General features: G+C 51.3%; 1 protein-coding gene across 2 annotated transcripts in view; it reads left to right on the top strand.

The window, feature by feature from the left end:
- Positions 1–7,300: 7,300 nt before the first annotated feature.
- The window catches only part of SAG (S-antigen visual arrestin), a 31,023-nt gene continuing 17,489 nt past the window's right edge, over positions 7,301–20,834 (top strand). For both annotated transcript variants that reach the window (XM_089328906.1, XM_070070036.2), the window contains exons 1-5: positions 7,301–7,425; positions 11,892–11,952; positions 14,500–14,544; positions 16,474–16,667; positions 18,246–18,305. In XM_089328906.1, coding sequence (XP_089185032.1) covers positions 7,360–7,425; positions 11,892–11,952; positions 14,500–14,544; positions 16,474–16,667; positions 18,246–18,305 — 426 coding nt within the window. In that variant the 5' untranslated portion in view covers positions 7,301–7,359. The remainder of the gene's footprint in view (positions 7,426–11,891; positions 11,953–14,499; positions 14,545–16,473; positions 16,668–18,245; positions 18,306–20,834) is intronic.

Here is a 20,834-nt window from a genome sequence, read left to right as displayed (position 1 = left end):
GCCAGTCCCAAAGGGACAAATGCCATATGTTCTCCCTGATCAGTGACAACTAACTGAGCACCAAAAAGGAAACCTGTTAAAGTGAAATGAACACTATGAGAAACGGTGACTTGATCAGCTCTTGCCCTGACTGTTGATGAACAACTTAATACGTTATCCCTCTTAGTATTTTTTTGTTGTTGTTTATTTGTTCTACTTAATACTTTTGGTTGAATACTGTAATCAATACACAGTTATTCTCAAGTGTTGAAACTTAACTGAAAAGTGATTGCTGTTAAATGTAAGAGAGGGAAGAGATGTGCAATTCGGGACATGCTCAAGCTGACTTACCTCAAACGGTAGAGTTAGAAACATACCAGGGGATTCCAATTCAATCCCATCAAGGTGGCATGTACCAATGCCATCTCACTAGTCCTGGTGATCAATTTCTGTTCACAGTTGATCATAATGATAGGACTAAGAGCCAAAGGGAGCACATAAATAATACTAGTGTCTGAAAATACTAGCTGATAGAATAAAAAAGGGAGAGAACGATCCAACATGGGCAGTGAGATACACAGCAGACCCATAGAATGGCAGATATCCAAAACAGCACTCTGGCCTCAGAATCAGCCCTTAAGGCACGCGGATCTGGCTGAAAAGCCCATGAGAGTATTACAGGCATGGAAAGCCAAAACACTCTGGCAAAAAAAAAAAAAAAAAAAAAAACCAACCTACATGAAAGATCTCCGCGAGTGAGATCCCAGTGAAAAGAACAGGTCATCAAAGAAGGAGGTACCTTTCTCTGAAGGGAGGAGAAAACTTCCACTTTGACTACGACCTTGTCTAAATATGATCAGAGCTGGTGAACTGGAAAGGCTTCCATAGCCTTGGGGACTCATGACAAGAGCCTAGGGTGATTGCTGATGCCATAAACAAGAGTGTCAATTTTGTTAAGTCAACAACAGGAGTCACTGTGCACTTACTCCTCATGTAGGATCTCTGTCCTTAATGTGCTGTACATTGTGATTTAATGCTGTAACTAGTACTCAAACAGTATTTTTCACTTTGTGTTTCTATGTGGTTGCAAACTGTTGAAATATTTACTTAATATATGCTAAACTGATCTTCTGTATATAAAGAGAATTGAAAATGAATCTTGATGTGAATCGAAGGGGGGAGGGAGAGGGAAAGGGGAGGGTTGTGGGTGGGAGGGATGTTATTGGGGGGGGAGCCATTATAATCCATAAGCTGTACTTTGGAAATTTATATTCATTAAATAAAAGTTAAAAAAAAAAAATATTTTGTTGTTGGGGCCGGTGCTATAGCGTAGCGGGTGAAGCTGCCGCCTGCAGTGCCAGCATCGCATATGGGCGCCAGTTCAAGTTCCGGCTGCTCCACTTCCAATTCAGCTCTCTGGTATGGCCTGAGAAAGCAGTAGAAGATGGCCCAGGTCCTTGGACCCTGCACCTGTGTGGGAAGACCTGGAGGAAGCTCCTGGTTCTTGATCAGCGCCACCCTGGCCGTTGTGGCCAATTGGGGAGTGAACCAGCAGATGGAAGACTCTCTCACTCACTTTCTCTCTCTCTCTCTCTCTCTGCCTCTCCTTCTCTCTCTGTGTAACTCTGGCTTTCAAATAAATAAATATATCTTAAAAAATATATATCTTGGGGGCCGCCGCTGTGGTGTAGTAGGCTAGGCTTCCACCTGTGGCGCCGGCATCCCATATGGGCGCCGGTTCTAGACCCAGCTGCTCCACTTCCAGTCCAGCTCTCTGCTGTGGCCTGACAGAGCAGTGGAGTGGAAGATGGCCCAAGTGCTTGGGTCTCAAATCCACATGGGAGACCTGGAAGAAGCTCCTGGCTCCTGGCTTCAGATCGGCCCAGCTCCAGCCATTGCGGCCATCTGGGGAGTGAACCAGAGGATGGAAGCCCTTTCTTCTCTCTCCCTCTCTCTCTCCGTAACTCTACCTCTCAAATAAATAAAATCTTTAATATATATATATATATATACACACACACACACTGTTGTTGAATTTATCTGGGAGACAGACAAATTGAGTAAGCTCCCATCCACTGGTTTACTCTCCATATGCCCACGACATCTGGTGCTGGGGCAGACCAAAGCCAGGAACTCAAAGCCAGTTCCCCATGTGATAGCAGGAACCCAAATATTTGAGCCATTTCCACTGCCTCCCAGGATGCACATTAGCAGGGACCTGGAATCAGGAGCAGAGCTGGGACTCGAACCCAGGCACTCCAGTATGGTATGCTGGCACTGTAACCAGTGTCTTAACCACTAGGGCAAACGCTCACGCCAGAGCGTCCTATGAATAAACATGGTGGTTATTCAGCTGTATGCGATTACCAAAACTCAGCAGAATATACACATAGAGTTGATGAATCAGGTGGAATACAAACGTCTATCTCAATCAAGATGGAGGGGAAGAAGGAGATTATATAACAAGAGTTTGGAACTGTCACAATCTTAGAGTAAAAAGCAATCCTTTATGTTGGATAAATTTTGCTCTTAGAAAAAATTCATGAGTGCATGTGGGGCCAGCGCAGTGGAGTAGTGGGTAAAGCCACTGCCAGCAATGCCAGCTTCCCATATGGATGCCAGTTAGAGTCCCAGCTGCTCTACTTCCGATCCAGCTCTCTGCTATGGCCTGGGAAAGCAGTAGAAGATGGCCCAAGTCCTTGGGCCCCTGCACCTGCATGGATGACTGGGAAGAAGCTCCTGGCTTCGGATCAGTGCAGCTCCAGCTGTTGCAGCTCCATCCATTCCAGCGGATGGAAGACCTCTCTCTTCTCTGCCTCTCCTCTCACTATGTAACTTTCCCTCTTTAAAATAAATCTTTTTTTAAAAATGTCCATGTTTTGCTCAGTTCTTCATGAAGACACAAAATAATCCATTACAGAGCAGGGGGGTGGAATGGTATGCCCAAAAGAAGAGTGAGACTGGTCATCCAGTCCACTCCTGGATCCCCCACCTACAAGGCACTGGCAGGTCAGTGGTAGGATCTGCTGACCTGCGCCTTCCCATTGGCCTGGCACACAGGAGGCAGTGGGAGGCCAGGGGAAGCCAGGAGCACCTGCAGCTGCAGCGTGGACTCGGGTCGCACAGCCACAGCTCCAGCTCTGGTAGCCCCTCTTACGACAGCACTGAGGAGGATCTGTGGCCATTTTTCTTCCTCTTACCTTTGTTTTTGGAATGTTTAAAAATTTATAATCATTTTATATTTTAATTTTTCTGTTTTAGAAGCAGTAAATGATCATTCGAGAGAATGTGAAAAAATTGTTCAAGCAGTTAAGACATAGCATTCACAACACAGAGAGAGCCCCACTGTTAGCTCCGTAGTGCATTCCCTTGGGCACGATGCATAGGTATGTGAACATACATCTGTTTGTGTCCATTTATATGTGTGTGTCAGTAGACATAGTGTGCACACATACACACAAAGTCTGTGTTTGCAAACAATGATCATATTACACATGCCATTCTACAAGCTTTTTTTAAAATTGTAATCTACCATCCTACTCCAATAATTCTCATCTTGCCATTTTCAGATTTTTGCAAAGGAGCCAAAATGTTCTGTCTTGTCTACTTGAGTATCCAAACTGGAACCACACGTTACAGCTGAATGCTGAGTCCCTGCCAGGTTTTTTAACTGAATCCCTTAATTCTGTGGCATTGACTTACACAAGACACCAGCTGCTTTCTGGATTTGTCTGGCGGCTCTCTTGTGTCATTTAGCTTGTTCCTCTATCCACTGCATTTCCATTAAACTGGAAGTGACGTCTTAAGACTTCAGGGGTCCAGGCTAACCGAAGGGGGCATAGTACATGTAGCTAATGCACTTGCTGCTGCACAGGTTTACCACTGGGTGTGTGATGCACCTCATGATGCAAACATGATCACTGTAGTGCTGTGGGGACTGCCGTTTCTCCTAACGGTTGTAACGCCAGTGGATAATTCCTGTGTTTTGAAGTGTGGGTTTTATTATTGTTCAAGGCCAGTAGATCAAGAGGTTATTGATATTATAATGACTTGTCATTCACAGTTCCCAAGAGGAGGGTCTTGGGAAGAGCCACATGTGGCACGTGAGGGTGGGTTAGGGAGTGAAGGAGAAACGTGGGCTAGGGTCTTTGTGGTTTCTGTGGCAAGGAGCAGGCAAAGCAGGCTAAGCAGACCTGAGATTGGCCACTGGACCATTTCAGCAGGCTCTGGGGTATGGGGGCCATCACTGGTGATTTGATGCTTGGCCCTCTGGTCTAAGAGCCTGACAAAGAAGGGTCAGTCCATGGGCTCTGTTGGCTTGTCTGCATTTAAATGGTGCTTTGGGAGGACCCCTTGCTCACTGTAGGAACTGGCTGGTCCTGGGAGGGGCAGTCTCCCCAGGGTCAGCGGTGCCAGCAATCAAAGCAGTAGAAACAGAGAAGGCAGAAATGCAAGAGTAAAACAGCATTTGTCAAATTACGTTTTTCCAATTTTATTCTTTTTTTGTTTATTAGCTGCCACTCTTTTTTTTTTTTTTTTAAAGGAAGGATTGTACTTTTTTTTTTTTTTTTAAGATTTAATTGATTTATTTAAGAGTTAGAGTTACAGAGGGAGGGAGGGAGGGAGGCAGAAAGGTCTTCCATCTGCCGGTTCACTTCCCAAATGGCCATAACAGCTGGAGCTTCTTCTGGGTCTCCCACACAGGCACAGGGGCCCAAGCACTGCTTTTGCAGGCCATAAGCAAAGAGCTGGGTTGGAAGAGGAGCAGCCGGGACATGAACTGGCACCCATATGGGATTCTGGCCCTGCAGGAAGAGGCTTGGCCTACTATGCCACAGCACTGGCCCCTCCTCTATTTTATTTTGAAGTGGTTTTCCCCTTGGAAATAACTTATTTTCATCAATTTCAGGTAAAACTAAAGAGTAGTCACTAACTATGAGACTACTGCAACCCAGTGACTCATTCACTGCAAGTACACTGAGAGAATCAGTACGTTGGATGCTATTCCGGATACAAGAGATGGGACAGGGTAGAGAACTGTCAAAACTCTCTACATGCTCGAAACTTGCACTCCAGTGAGCGGATTAGAATAGACAATAAACAAGATAACACAAGTAAACTCTCTTGTATTTTAGATGGTGACATGCTTGTACAAAGAGAATAACAATACTGCAGGGAAGCAGAAGTGTTGGACAAGTTGAGTTGGTCACAGTGGGACGTATGATGGATGGGTCACCTTGAAGTAAAGCCTCAAAGGCCCTGAGGAGGTGAGGCCTGTGGCTGTCTGGGAAGAGTGTTCCAGGCGAGGGAGCAGCAGGTGCCACAGCCCTGGGGCAGGTTAAAGAAAAGCGAAGAGGCCGGTGGATTGGAGCAAGGGGGGCGTATGGGTGAGGCCAGAGGTGGCGGGGCCCAGAGCATGCGTGTGCAGAGCTGGCTGCAAGCCACCGGAGTATTTGAGTAAGCGCCAACACCCAAATGTCACAACGGGCTTTCTGCTTCTACTCGCCTCATTCCCAGGCGCTGTGAAGTCCACTAGGTCAGTGTGCAGTGACCACAGTGTCCTATCCACTTATTCCTTGAATGCGCCTGACTGCGGGCAGTGTTTTAGGCACTGTGTAGACAGAGTGAGGGAAATGCAGAGGCCTGGGCCCCCGCCTCATGGTGCCTAAGGGATGAGAGGTGGTAAAATAATCTGCCCGGCAAAAATGAAACACCCCCGTGCCTCCACCCCAGTCCTGAGGGTCAGAGGCAGCTGCCCTGAGGAAGGGGCTCCTGGTCAGTATCTGAAGGGCCAGAGCATCCACAGGTGGGGGGAGGAGAGGATGGTCCCAGGCAGAAAGGACAGCGGAAGGGGGCAAGGCGCGGGGTGGAGGCCTGAGCACGACTCAGCGCGAGCAACGGGATGCCCTCAGCAGAGGTGCCGGCCGGGCCCTGCGGTTCCCTCTGAGACTGGGTGCAGAAGGGCCTGGGCACTCAAGATGGGTGTTGTCTGACCACAGTCACTGTGGTACAGGGTAGCCAAGGTGGTGGTGGGCCGTCATGAGGAGGCCCTGGGTTCCAGAGACACTGGGACTCACCAGGACTCCTGGCGTAATCAACAGGACGAGGGGTGGAGCTGCCAGGCCCAGCTGGCCTGGGCGCACACGGCACATTCACCTTGAGGTTGACATTTCTCCCCGACCTTTTTGCGCACATAACGCCTGCTGAGTTTAATCAAGTTTGTCATTGTGCTTGTAAATCCCCAGTCTTGATGATGGCAGGGAGTGAAGGGATAAGTGATCTATTTCCAGAACCCAAAGAGGTTTAGGATAAAAAGCAGCTTCCAGTTTGCCACCACACCTTCCCCGGGTGGACTGGATGGCCCGTGCTCTCTCGGGATCCTCAGGAAGGAGACTGGGGCACCTGCTTAATGCTTGGAACTGCTGAAGCGATCAGTTCCCTATCTCAACACTAATCCAATTTCCGCTCTACTCCTTAAATGGGATTTGACTTCTAGACACTGAGAGCTGGGTGCTGGGCCCCCTGGCCAGATCCCCTACAAATTCCCACACACGTCAGCCGGGGGCTTCACCTGTACCTCCGCCAGGTCATCTGGTAGGACAACCCCCTCTGGCTCAGGACAGGGGCTGGCTGCTCATTGTCTGAGCACAGAGGGACCCTCTCCTGGCCGCCTGGGTCAACTCACCTGGTTGGTGACAAATCACAAGGTATGTGACCATCACAACCCAAGCCTTCTCCGAAGCCCAGACCAGGATGGGCATTGTCACAGAGTCACTCTGTCTTGGTTTTGCCTTTTCTGTGTGGTTTCCATCAAATTGTCCTTACTAAGGAAACTCAGCATTTCAGTTCAGACCACACAGATGGCGTCTCATTTGTGTGTGAAACTGGGGAGTGATAAAAGGGACAGCAGGCAAAGATCCGAATAGAACTTTGGTATTTTAATGTATTCTTGGCAAACTGTATTTGTGAAGTGAGTACGTTGTGGTGTTCACGAACTGTTTTGCAGTTGTTTGCCATAAGGCGCAGTCACAACAGACTTCTAGATGCAACCTGGCTGTGTGTGACAACACCAAAGGTTGATCAGAGCGTAGCACCTTCTTGTTGGAATGCAGCAGGACTTCCTGGGGAAGTTTGTTAAGAAGTGTTTAAGACTTAGAAAAATAAAACACATTGTGGGGGGAGGGGGAGTGTTGAGACCACAATAAGACACAACCTAAACAAAGACCTTATTTAGTCCAGCATGGATGTTGAAGTAGGTGGATGGAAGTGGCCAATGGCTGTGCTGTTCTTGACTTTATGTATCGGATCGTCTCTCTTTTGCCAGCCCTCTAACACCTGACCTGCAGTCTACAGTGGAAGAAGCTGCCAACACCAGACAGCATGGCAGCCACCACGAAGAGCAGCAAGTCCCATGTCATCTTCAAGAAGATCTCCCGGGACAAATCGGTAAGTGGCCCCGCAGCGAGTGGGGACTGAAGAAGTGGTAAGATTGAGATCAGTACCTTCTGAGGTCCAGGAAGCTCCGTGTCTATTGCAGTGGACCACTGATGAGACAGAAGCGAGTGAGTCACGTGCAGAAATACAGCCTCTCTCCCATCTCATCAAGACCTTGATCTTGTTCCCTCCTAATCTCCCAGTTGCTGCAGCTTTCCTGCTAGGCGGCCCTGAGGCTGGGACTGACGATGTCAGGCACTGGCGTCCAGACCTGAGGCTCGCTGGGCCTTTGCCCGTCAGCTCCTGTCCCTGGGGAAAGCTCAGATGCTGGACCAGTGAGACATGGACCTCTCTCCTCTCTGCACACCTCCCTCTCTCCCACGTCCCAGACCTCAGCTGGCCTTTCGGGACTGTAGGCTAAGGGAACTCGCCCGGCTGGCTCCCTCTCCACCACTGTCCAGGGGCACACTGGATGACCTAGCTTTGCCCGTGAACTTCCTGGCATGGGGGAGCTACAGGAGGGAGTGGGGGCTGCTTTCTCCACTCAGTGATCTCTCCGGCGTTGACAGCCTACGTAGGCACCATTCGACACAAGCCACCTAGGGAGTTTTAAATTTCCCAGTAGCTATATTAAAGAAGAAACTGATGGAATTCATCTTAATTCATCCTACATTTTATTTAACCCAATCTATCCACCCAAACTATCATTTCAATGTAAACAATGTAAAAATTATTGGTGACACGTCCTATGTTCCTGTACTGAGTCATTGAGGTCTGGTGTGCGTTTACATTTGCAGCCCATGCGATTTGGAGTGGCTATTCTCCAAGGGCCCATCACCTCCTGTGACTGGTGGCTGCCGTACTGGGTAGTGAGCGCTTGATCATTCTTCCAGCTCACTTCTGAGGCTCCTGTGGGCCCAGCAAAAACCCTCCAGGCCTTACTGTGCCACGGAGAAAGCTTTGCACACATTCTCTCTCTGCCCTCTCCTTTCGGTTTCCTTTTTTTTTTTTTTTTTTAATTTATTTATTTGAAAGGCAGAGTTACAGAGAGAAACAGAGAGAGGTATTCCATCTACTGGTTCACTCCCCAAATGGTCACAATGGCCGGAACTGGGCTGATCTGATGCCAGGAGCCAGGAGCTTGTGCCAGGTCTCCCACGTGGGTGCAGGGGCCCAAGCACCTGCTTTCCCAGGTGCATTAGCAGGGAGCTGGATTGGAACTGGAGCAGCCAGGACTTGAACCAGCGCCCATAGGGGATGCCTGCACTGCAGGCGGCAGCTTTACCTGCTATGCCACAGCTCCAGCCCCCCTCTGCTTTCTAAGCTGGGGAATTGGGGAGACAAGTTGGGTGCCCCCCAGCCTTTCCCACTCCAAGTCCTTTCCCTGGCTGTGTCTTCCCTGTGCACTTTATCTTGACTCCCGGCAGAAGAGGAGAGAAGCTGCTTTTTCTCCCGACACCTATCTAGACAGCCCTTGGACCAAGACATTTAGAGCTGTTAGAACTCTTGAAAAGCTCTTCCATGACTCATGGATTAGCGTCATTTCAACCTCCTCCTCTGTACCGCTCCCGGCATGGCGTGCTGGGGCTCTGCTCCCACGTCTCTGGGAGTCTCTCATCTCTGGCCTCTGCTGTGACTTCTTGGTCCCCGAGCTGGTGCGGTGGGGTTGGGGGCACCCCTGCTCCAGGTGCCCCACCTCACTAGACAGCATCCAAAGATGGGGGAGGCTATGGCTTCCTGGGGACCCCCTTCAGGGGCGGAAGCTCCTTCCCAGACCTTTATTTAATTGATCAAGACCTGTTCATGTGCCCACCCTCAACTGATCCCGGGCCAGTGGAAGGGAAAGGTCATGATTGGATCAGGCCAATCAAGAGCCACTGCACAGGGGCCACCTCCTAGTGCGACCTCATGGAGGCTGGTGGGCCCTGAACACAGTGGGCAACTTTTATCCAGGAAGAGGGGGCACGTGCCTGTGGGGTGGGCCCTCAGCAGGCTGCTACCATCTCACGTGGCGCCTCCCACGTCTCTGCCTGCTCCTGTGGTCCCCCTCCTGCCACTCATACACTGGGTGACCTGGGCCACCACCTGCCCAGGGGCCTACACCTTCACCATCCCCCTGCTTTGACCATTGTACCCCCCCTTCTCTCTCTCTCTGTCTCTCTCTCTCTCTCTCTCTCTCTCTTTCCTGCCTGAGCAGAAAAACAAGTCCCTGACCTTGGACATCTTAAAAAAAATAAACCACCACCCTACCCCCACCCCAGGCTCCTGGCCCTATCCCCTTTCTGGCTCTTCTCACAGGCAAAGCTTGAAAGAGAAGAAAACAGTCTCTCCACCCCCCTCCCCTCTTCCTGCCACCTGCACTTCTGTCCTCTCTCCTCCCAACCACGATCAGGCTGCCACGTGGGCTTTCCCCCGTGCCACCCTGTTGTCTATGAGCCAAGCCCAGTGTTCTCTGGAAGACTGGGCTAGCTCCTGTCTCACGGAGTCATTGTGAGGATTAAATGAAACAGTACAGAGTGCTTCAGTGAACACCTGGTGAGCACAGACCTGCTAAGTCCTTGCAGCTGTCTCATTGCATCCTGCTTAACATGTTTCTTGGTCTCCCCAGTCTCCCTGGGGTCCGGCCCTGTAAGACCCTTTCTGGCATCAGCCTACATCCATACGGGGTGGCCACTCGCCACCCAGGTAGGCCATGGGCAGTTCTGAAGTGTTGCCTTGGCTCTGAGCTTTGCGTATGTTGGTCTTGTGTTCAGAGAGTGCCCCTCACTGTCCCCCCCACCCCGGCTGAGATGTGGCCCTTGGGTCTCTGCAGAGGCAGCCTTATCTGGAAGAGCCTTGGCTCTCTTGTCCCTCCCCTCCCCAGAGGCTCCCTCCTCGCCCACCTCTTCCCTGGCAGTTTCCCAAACCAAAGAGCGGGGACCTAGCAGGCCCACGAGATGCCTTGTTTGGTTTCTATCCCCAGTGCCCCATAGAGCTGCAGGGGCCTCCGTGCCAGGGCATGGGAGGAATGAAAGCAGCGCCTGTCTGCATCGTGGGACTCAGAGGCTAGCAAGAGACGGCTCCGCAAACACGGCCAAAATGTCGTGCGACCAGTGCTGGGCAGGACAGTGCCAACCGCAGTGCAGGTCGCCCAGGTAGAGAGCAGCAAGAGGCCTTTCGCCGCTTCAGAAACCACGGGAACAGAGGCACAAACCTGTGATGTTTGGGGGGCGCTGGCAGAGCTGCCGAGGTCTGAGCCCCGGCCATTGAGGGGCGGAGAGGTAATGACCTTGTCAGCTGGATGATACTCCGCAGGACACCAGCATGCGGCCCCCCGTTATTGCTCAGCGGACCACAGTATGCTAGCACTCCCGGAAGGCAGGTGACACCCTCCAAGCAGGTGGATTTGAGGAGAGTCTTCGAAAGGGGCTACTGATTAAGGCACGGGCAGGCATGGAAGAGACAGAAAGAAAATGCTCAACACAAGACACCAGGGCTAGTAGCAGCTGGGCGCTGGTGCCTCCCTGCAGGTCTCTGCCGGAAGCCGAGATCCCACAGAGAGGCGACAAACATCTGCTTCCCCCCTCCCTCTCTCAGCACCTGGCCCACCTCTCCTGTGAGCAGAAGGCCAGGAATCCAGCAGGGTGATTCACTCGGGGCAGCTCCCAGGGTGCAGGGTGGACCTGGAGGGTGTCTGACCCACGGTGTTGGGGGAGCAGGTGCGTGCAGCCCCGGGAGCACCTCACGGTGTGGGTCCCCATCAGCGCCACCAGGCCTCAGGCCTCCAGCATGCGCTGTGCCCTGGATTTATCAAGTTCCCCGTGGAATGTTCTCTGTAAACCAGAGTTCTGGTGGCCTTTGCTTGAAGTCACTTCAACATCAATCCTGTAAATAACCTCGTAGGCATGTCTGATGTGAAGTGATGAGGGGGTGGAGTACCAGAGATGATGTAATACCCCCAAAACGATTGCTCACGTTCATGGGAATAAAAATATACACTTGAGAGGCTTAGGGAAAAGGGGCAGCCAGGGCGCCTCTCTGGTTCCTGGTGCACTTGGCAAACACCTGTCGGACTGCTTTGTGCACCAGATTCTGCTCAGCCCACCAGTGTTGCAACAAGGAGGGGAGAGTTTTTGCTCCATAGCTGGAAGAAGGCAAATGGGTGGGAGGAGCCTCATCGCCTGGGGTAACTTTCCTCCAAAATATCAGTTAACCCAGCGACGTCTGGTCATTTCAGCTCGATGGGGGAAAGGAGGAGAGAAGAGGGAGCCCCTGACCACCCAGGGGGCTGGGAGCAGACAAATGAGGCAGAGGACAGAGCGCACCTTACCTGACGCCCTCTGTCTGCCCACAGCCAAGCTGGGAGAGAGAAAATGGCGGAGACACTGCAGAGCAGAAGGGCTCCTCTTGCCAAGCGGCGGTGGCTGCTGGTCTCTAACGCGAATGCCTTAGCTTAGCGTTCTTTAACCACTCACAAAGCAACTCCCATCTTCCCGCAGGTGACCATCTACCTGGGGAAGAGAGACTATATAGACCACATCAGCAAAGTGGAGCCTGTGGGTGAGTAGACCGTGGAGCCGAATTTTCCTTTTTTTTTTTTTTTCAAATATAAAGATTTGTTTGTTTATTTGAAAGGCAGGGACTGAGAGGGAGAGACAGAGAGACATCCGCCATCAGCTGGGTCACTCCCCAAATGTCCATGATGGTCTGGCTGGGCCAGGCCAAAGTCAAGAGCCTGGAACTCATCCAGGTCTCCCAAGTCCTTGGGCGATCTTCCGCTGAAGGGACATTAGTAGGAAGCTGGATTGGAAACAGAAAAACTGGGCCTTGAACTGGTGCTCATATAGAATGCCAGTGTCTCAGGTGGCAGGTTAACCCACTGCGCCACAATGCTGGCACCTATAGTTAAATTTTCACACTGGTTTTCTTTTAAGTTGACATACAACTGCTAGTTTGATATTTTAAAAACTCAGCTTTGGGGTAGTTCTGTGACACAGCAAGTTAAGCCACAACCTGTGGCACTGGCATCCCATGTGGGCACTGGTTCAAGTCCTGGCTGCCCCACTTCTGATCCAGCTCCCTGTTAATGACCTGGAAACACAGTGGAAGATGGCTGAAGTGCTTGGGCTCCTGCTATGCACGTGAAAGACCCAGAGGAAGCTCCTGGCTCCTGGCTTCAGCCTGCCCCAGCCCTGGCCTTTGTGGCCATCTAGGGAATGAACCAGCAGACGGGAGATCTCTCTGTCTCGCAGTCTCTGTCTCTCTTTTTTTAAGATTTTATTTATTTATTTGACAGGTAGAGTTACAGACAGTGAGAGAGAGACAGAGAGAGAGACAGAGAGAAAGGTCTTCCTTCCGTTGGTTCACTACCCAAATGGCCGCCATGGCCGGTGCTGAGCCGATCCGAAGTCCGGAGCCAGGAGCTTCTTCCTGGTCTCCCACATGGGTGCAGGGGCCCAAGCACTTGGGCCATCTTCTACTGCTTTCCCAGGCCACAGCAGAGAGCTGGACTGGAAGAGGAGAAACTGGGACTAGAACTGGCGCCCATATGAGATGCTGGCACCACAGGCAGAGGATTAATCTAGTGTGCCATGGTGCTGGCCTCTCTCTCTCTAACTCTACATTTCAAAAAAAACAATAAATAAATCTTTAAGAAAAACCTCAGCCCCACTCATGATCTAACTGGAAAAAATGCAAATTAAAACCTCAGTGAGCTGCTACTGGCTGACTGGAAACAAGTTCACAGTGTGAGGAGCCAAAGGGCTCATTTCTAGAATATACGAAGAACCTCGGAACTCAACAGGTACAGAAAGAAAACAAAAGACGAAGCCAGTGAGAGAATGGGCTGGAGACACGAAGAACAATTTCATCAGAGAAGACACTGGGCTGGCAGATGAGCACGTGCGGAAGAGGCAGCTCCGCCAGCCCCGGGGAGGCCCATGTGGGGGCCACAGCAGCTGTCACCACACACCTGTCGGAATGGCTGCGTGGAAAGACAGCGACAGCACCAAAGGTTGAAGTTGCTTAGTAAATGCTGACCGTCTGACCGACAGTTGTTTCATCCCAGAGAGCGAAAACTTAGGTCCATACAAGGATGTCTTACAGTATATTGATCACAAATACATTCATAATTCCAGGCTTAAGTGAGCATACTTCAAAATAGATTTTTATGTATATATCTGAGAAACAGCGAGATACAGAGAAACAGAGAGCTCCCGTCTGCTGGTTCATTCCCCAAACACCTGCAACAGCTCTGGTTGGGTTGGGCCAAAACTGGAAGACGGAGACCTATATTGCCTGATTACTCACAGCAGTTTTATTCCTGATAGCTTCGTACTAGAAGGAAGCAAAAGTCCCTCCAAAGAGTGAATACGGTGAAACATATTATGGGTGTATGTACCATGGAATAGGACTCAGCAGTGAGAAAGGACGACCAATGGGGCCGGCGCTGTAGCGCAGTGGGTTAACGCCCTGGCCTGAATCCCTGGCATCCCATATGGATGCCAGTTTGAGACCTGGCTGCTCCTTTTCCAATCCAGCTCTCTGCTAATGGCCCGAGAAAGCAGTAGAAGATGGTCCAAATGCTTGGGCCCTTCCACCCATGTGGGAGACCTGGAAGAAGCTCCTGTTTTTAGATTGGCCCAGCTCTGGCTATTGCGGCCATTTGGGAAGTAAACCAGTGGATGAAAGATATCTCTCTCTCTCTCTCTCTCTCTCTCTATATATATATATATATATATATATATAACTCTGCCTCCCAAATAAATTAATTAAAAAAATAAATTTGATGAATTCCTAAAAAAATTTATGGAGAGAGATAAAGATTTATGTATAAAGATGTTCCTCACAATATTAATTATAATGGAGAAGATTCAAAACTTTCCTAATAGGAGTTGGTTAATATATGGTACATCTATTCAATGGAGTAATAAGTAGCTATTCACTTGATTAGTACTTGCTTAATCCTGATGCCTTCCCTGTGCGTAACTTCTCACTCTAACTGTTGGGTCATGAATATGGACTACAAGGTACAATGAAAACTCTTGTTTTCTAAGACAGCTCTGGTTTCTTCCATCTCACCCTTGTTCTCTCCCTCTTTTCATTTAGATGGTGTCGTTCTGGTTGATCCTGAGCTTGTGAAAGGAAAGAAAGGTGAGGTGGAGTAGGGGCCCAGCCTCCAGGCTGACTCTGGGAGGGAGGCCTTTGTGTGTCGGGAGGGACAGGGCAGGCAGCTGGCCACTCTCTCACACATGCACTCGGGACCAGGCCTGTTTCCCCGCCCTCTCCACATCACATCTGAGCCATTCTCCAGGGTGGCCAGTAGGTGACATGGCAGACCAAGTCCAAGCCCATGTCTGTTCACTCCATCACCTATGTGCTTGCTCCTGCATCATGTGATTCTAGGCCAGCAGCAAACCCTGGACAGCTCCTTGGTGGTTGTATCTAGAAGGCAAGAGGAGTGACACCCAGATTTTATTATTTGCTTGCTTGCTTGCTTATTTATTTATTTATAAGAGAGAGAGCAAGAGTTACCACCTACCGGTTCACTCCCCAAGTGCCTACAACAGCCAGGGCTGGGCCAGGCTGAAGCCAAGAGCCTGGAACTCAATCCAGGTCTCCCATGTGGGTGACAGAGACCCAAGTGCCTGAGCCATCTGCTGCCTCCCAGCACACACATTAGCAGGGGGCTGGATGGGGCTCCAACCAGGGGCTCCAATATGGGACGTGGCTCTGTGCCAGATGCCCGCCTCCAGGATTTCTTTTTGTGTTTACTCAGTGTTTTTGAACGATGGTATCACAGCACCCTGGGAAACCTCTCTTTGCTGTGGTGTGCACGGCAAGCCACTTGTTACTGATAACAGTCGCATAAACTGAATTGGGGCAGATTCAAGTTATCCTTAGGACCAATGTCATTAACTCCGCTCTCTTCTAAATATTCTAAATATTCCATTCTAAGTCTTTTTGAGTGGCTGCACTGCTCATCACAGAGAGTTGTTCCTACCCCCGGATCTGCCTGCTGGGACAAGTCAGGTGTGGGGCCATTGGCAGCGAACGGGACATGGCAGAAATGGGGCCAAACCTCCACCTGGTCTGTGGCATCTCCCCTCCTCCTGAGTGCCCTGAGCCCTGCAGAGGGGAAGGCTGGTGCCTGGTGAGGGCAGGTGGAAAACCAGGTCATTGTGGAGCCCCTTCATCACCCCGACCTTGGACGAGGGCTAGGCAAGTGCTCGGCGGCTCTTCCCACTTAGCGGTGAGGGGCAGTTACGCCTGGGGCTGACAAAGCCCCAGGCAACAGCCAGCAAGTACTTGGACGTGCTGCTTCCGACACGCTTCACCTCTGAGGAACACGCTCTTCCCACAGTGAAGACAACGGCAAGCAGTCCAACCCGTGGGGAGCTTTCCTGCGGTGCTCTCGGTCCACGGGGGCACAGTCGGGGTCTTCAATCCCATGGAATTTTCAGAAGTGGTGGTTTAGAGAACGCTTGCTGGGCTGCAGAACAACGTGCAAGGAACAACTGCACACTTCCTGGCTGGGCGTCATCTCCCCTCGGGGCCCGGGCGTCCCTCCCGGGTGCTGGGCCAGCCTCGCACGCAGTTCTCCGGAGCACTGTTCGCCTCTTTCTCACCTTCAGCCTTAACTCCCTGGGCACATCCTGCCCTCCAGAGCTGGAACGGCGCGGTACTGTTTCCATGCGTCCTGAGGCCCCTAAGCTGGCGCGTGATGGGGACGGGGCAGAAGGGGGGAGGAAAGTGGAGCAGGTGGACACACCGTGCTCTCTGCCCACAGATCTCAGCCATCCTGGCTACATAAGGAGGCTGGAAGGAAGACACCCCGGTCCTCTGACAGCCGTTAGAGCAATGAACTTGCCCCCTAGGGAAGGTGCTGATTCTCCATGAATGTGTGGAGCAGCTGGGTGGTGGGGCTGTCTCGGATCCCACCCCCAGCAGGTGCTAAACGTGGGAAACCTGTGGTCAACAGGGCTGTGGGTTACTCCCCGCCCCCCAGTCCCTGTGCACTCAGCGACAGTGGGCGCCAGGCCAAGGGGACCCAGTCCAATGCTCTCTGCATCTTCTTCCCAGTGTACGTCTCTCTGACCTGCGCCTTCCGCTACGGCCAGGAGGACATCGACGTGATCGGCCTGACCTTCCGCAGGGACCTGTACTTCTCCCGGGTCCAGGTGTACCCTCCCGTGGGTGCCTCGAGCGCCCCCACCAAGCTGCAGGAGAGCCTGCTCAAGAAGCTGGGGGCCAACACATACCCCTTCCTGCTCACGGTGGGTGACGCCTGGCCTCGCCCGCTCCCCCGGCCCCATTGCCTTCACCCACGGCACCTTGGAAGGGGAGGGGAGCAAAGGGAAGGGAGAGGGGGGCTTTGCATCTGTGGGCCTGTAAATTGCACCCTGGAAAGAAATTTTGGATTGCAGGGCCTGTGATTGTCTTTTTTTAAGTCCTCAAAAACAGGCTCTTAGCTTGGCCAGCGCCGTTTCCACCTACCGTTTAAATAGTGCCCGTCATCTCACTGCCTAATTACACGAGCGCGTGTGGTTCCTTCGCCTGCTCGGCTATAAAAAGGCTCACAGAAGCCTCCCTTGTTTGGCCCCGGGGCAGTCCCAAGCAGGGTGTACAGTAGATCTCAGTGAGTTAAGGCATGGTCTTAGCTTAGTCCACAGCTCACTGGATCATGGGAGCTACAGCCTTCTGCCTCTCCCAAGCCGCGTGTCTCACACCGTGCAGTCTGGCTCTGTGATGGTGTGGGCGTGAGCTTGGCACGGGAGGCCACGCACCTGCTTTACTAGCGTGTTTATTTGTCTTAAGATCATATAACCCTTAGTCACGTGAGTCAGCCCTAAAAGGGAATGAGGTTCCCGCACACGCTACAACTAGCATGAACCCTGAGGGCTCCGGGCAGCATGGACGGAGCCAGACACACAACACGGAGACTGTGTGATTCTACCTGTAGCTGGTACCTGGGGCGGCAGACTCACTGAGACGGAAAGAAGAGTGCTTCCCGGGGCGGGGGACCAGGGCTGGGCGTCCGGGCCTCCTGGGTGTGGAGTGTCCATTTGGGAGGGTGACAGCTCTGAAGATGCACGGAAGTGATCCTTGCAGAGGGACAGGAAGGCACCTGGTGCCCCGCAGCTCCACACTGAAAATGGTCCATTTCATGTCACTTCTTGTCACCACAACTTATACAAATAAAATCACTTAAAAACAAGTTATAGTCCTGGGTGCTCTCCATGCACCTGCATTGGAATTTTGGTCACGTGTCCTCAGAGTGACAGTGTGTATCAAAAAACATTATCAAATGTATCAAAATAATGTATCAAAAACATTTTTAAAAGTGACCTTGACCTGACAGTTTGTTCTCCAGCGATGCAGCCTATGGAATTATTCGGCTGCAGTGGTGCTGAGGTGTCTGAAGGCGGACCTTCCCTGGAGCATTGTTTACGGTGGCAAAAGCGTAAAGACCATTTCAGCAGCCAGCAAAGGGGATTGGCTAGATTAAGCGTGCACAATAGAAGCCCTAAAAATGGTGGTGCAGACCCCTCCTCGCGCCTGGGGAAAGGGTCCTGATGCCCTCTGACCAGGGCTGGGGCTCGCAGACTGTAGGACGTGGGCGCCATTTGGTCCCATTACTGGAAAGCAGCCATGTGTGTAGTCATTGACCTGGGTGTGTGCACGTGGGGAGTGTGCACCTGCACGCTGATGGTCATGGTAATCTGCCCGTCAGAAGTCGTCTTTTTTTTCCGTTGCTTATCGTGTCAGTTTTCCACTTTTGTGTGGTCATTATACGTCGCACTTCGAGCAAGCTCCTCTGAAAGAGTGACCTGCCTCTTTGCTTCTCCCTGCAGTTCCCTGACTACTTGCCCTGCTCAGTGATGCTGCAGCCAGCTCCCCAGGATGTGGGGAAGGTGAGTTCATGCCATGCAGTTGCTCTTCAACAACAGCCTTTCATCACAGCAAAGTCCCAACACACAGAGCTAGAGAAACCAGCATGAAGACCCCTGGGGACCCTATTACTTGCCTTCAGCAATTATTAACTGTGGGAAAACACACACACACACACACACACACACAAGAGAGACCCAGCCTCACGGGCCTCACCTATTAACGCAGAACCACAGGCAAAAACCGGCCAACGAGTAGCCTCACGGCTGCAGACACTGGTGGAAGCACAAGGCAGCGGCGCTGCTGGGGTCGTGGGGGTGTTTGATCGGGGCGCTTAAAGGCCTTCTGATAGGGCAGACGAGCCAGCCCTGTTCTCCCCGCAGAGAGCTTTCCAGCCAGAGGGAGCTCCCTCACCTCCTGTGTCCAGGGGCAGCAAGGGCACTGCAAGCGGGGTTGGGGGGCAGGGAAGCTAAGTTCAGAGTGAAAAGGAAGTGCAGCCGGATCACCAAGGGCCTTGCAGACCATCCCAGGGACTTGGGCTTTTGCCTGAATGAAACCGGAGCCATTGGCAGGCACCGCGGCTCACTAGGCTAATCCTCCGCCTGCGGTGCCGGCACTCCAGGTTCTAGTCCCGGTTGGGACACCGGTCTGTCCCAGTTGCCCCTCTTCCAGACCAGTTCTCTGCTGTGGCCCCGGGAGTGCAGTGGAGGATGGCCCAAGTACTTGGGCCCTGCACCCTCATGAGAGACCAAGAGGAAGCACCTGGCTCCTGGCTTTGGATCAGCGCAGTGCGCTGGCCATAGTGGCCATTTTGGGAGTGAACCAATGGAAGGAAGACCTTTCTCTCTGTCTAACTCTGCCTGTCGGGAAAAAAAAAAAAAAAAAAAAAAAAAAAAAAAAAAAAAAGAAAGAAAGAAAGAAAGAAAGAAAGAAAGAAAGAAAGAAAGAAAGAAAGAAAGAAAGAAAGAAAGAAAGAAAGAAAGAAAGAAAGAAAGAAAGAAAGAAAGAAACTGGAGCTGGGTTCCAGCTTAGATCTCCAAGGGGTCACCATGGCCACTCTTGAGAATGGGATTGTGGTTGGCGCAGCCAGTGCTCTGTATAGGGAGAGAAGCAAAGGAGCTGCGTGTATGTGAACAGTGAGTGACCAGGGTGGACCAGGGTCTCGGCACAGAGGGAGGGAGGGAGGGAGGCCGCGAGGAGAGAGGACAGGTGCTGGGATCCGCAGATGGCAGCCCCTGAGAGCGCCCGAGTCTGGGATGCAGGAGGAAGCAGCTGAAGAGGTGAAAGGTGCCAGCCGAGGGGGTGGGTCTCCATGAGGGGTACGCAGGGGCGGTGCTGGACCGTGATGAGGCCGGGACAGTGCATGTGAGTAGGGAGTATGGTCTGTGAAGTCCATGCGGTGGGTTGGAAATGCCATCCAAAAAAAAAAAAAAAAAAAAAAGGATGGAGTGGAATGGAATGGAGAATCTCCAAGTGCATATTGCGTGTAGCGAAGCTAACCGCCACGTGACGAGAGTCATTTCACACGTGTGTCTGCTTTATGGGCCGTGTTAGAAACCCCACTCCTGAAACATTTCTGACGCCACAGGTCCCAGGGAGCAGGGATTTTTGGGGAAGACCAGGTCACTACAGGAGGGGCAGGGAGCTAAGGGGAGCACAGCCCCGACCGGTCAGGTCTGGCAGTGTTCTTTCAGAGAGGCCCAGGAGGCGGGTTCTTGCTGCACCAGCCAGAGAGGCTGTGGGGAAGGGGGTGCCCTGGCCCAAGGCCGAGGGAGGGGTGAGTGTCTGCGTGCTCTGCATGGGGGGGGTGTGGAGGAGCCCCTGGAGCAGAGGCTGGAAGGATGCATAAGAGTTTGTCAAATATATACACAAATACATATTGTATATCACATGGTATATAATGGTTGTATGTCATGCAATCACATCTACATATAGTAACATATATAACTATACACCATACAATTACATAATGATCATGTCATACAATTACCTGTATCATTATATATAATATGCAATATTGCTATATGTACCATTGATTATATTACTTATAATTTAATATTATATGCATTATGCTTTATATGCTTACACAAGCTATCATGTACATATATACAGATGTTATATGTGCAACATAACATGCATCATACAATATAGTGTATATTATAGAGTACGTAGGGTATGTATTTTCTATGATATAATCCTATAGAGTATAGAATGTATTATCTATAATAATGCACAGTAGTCTGTTGCAGTTAACACCCTATACCAATGCATCGTGCGTTGTGTAGCACTGACAAATGGTACAGGTGGCCTACACAGCCTTTGTGTGTAGGAGGATGTGCAGAGGAGGGGGGAAGTGTTTGGGAAGCAGGCACAGCAGGTCCCCATGGAGAGAGGCTGCCTGCTTCAGAGCTGTGTCCGTGAGAGAGGGCAGAGTGGAGTAGTGGCAGCAGGTGACAAGGTGGGTGAGAGAGCAGGGAGGCACAGGTGAATAAGGCCTGGTAATTGCAGGTAATGATGTGTGCTTATTTTTAACCCAGAGCATAGAATAGCCC

The sequence above is a fragment of the Oryctolagus cuniculus genome, chromosome 3, assembly GCF_051225735.1.
Source record: "Oryctolagus cuniculus isolate XC-2025 breed Fujian yellow rabbit chromosome 3, ASM5122573v1, whole genome shotgun sequence".
NCBI classification, from domain to species: domain Eukaryota; kingdom Metazoa; phylum Chordata; class Mammalia; order Lagomorpha; family Leporidae; genus Oryctolagus; species Oryctolagus cuniculus.
The sequence above is the reverse complement of the archived record's forward strand: the minus strand, read 5'-3'. Positions and strand labels throughout refer to the sequence as shown.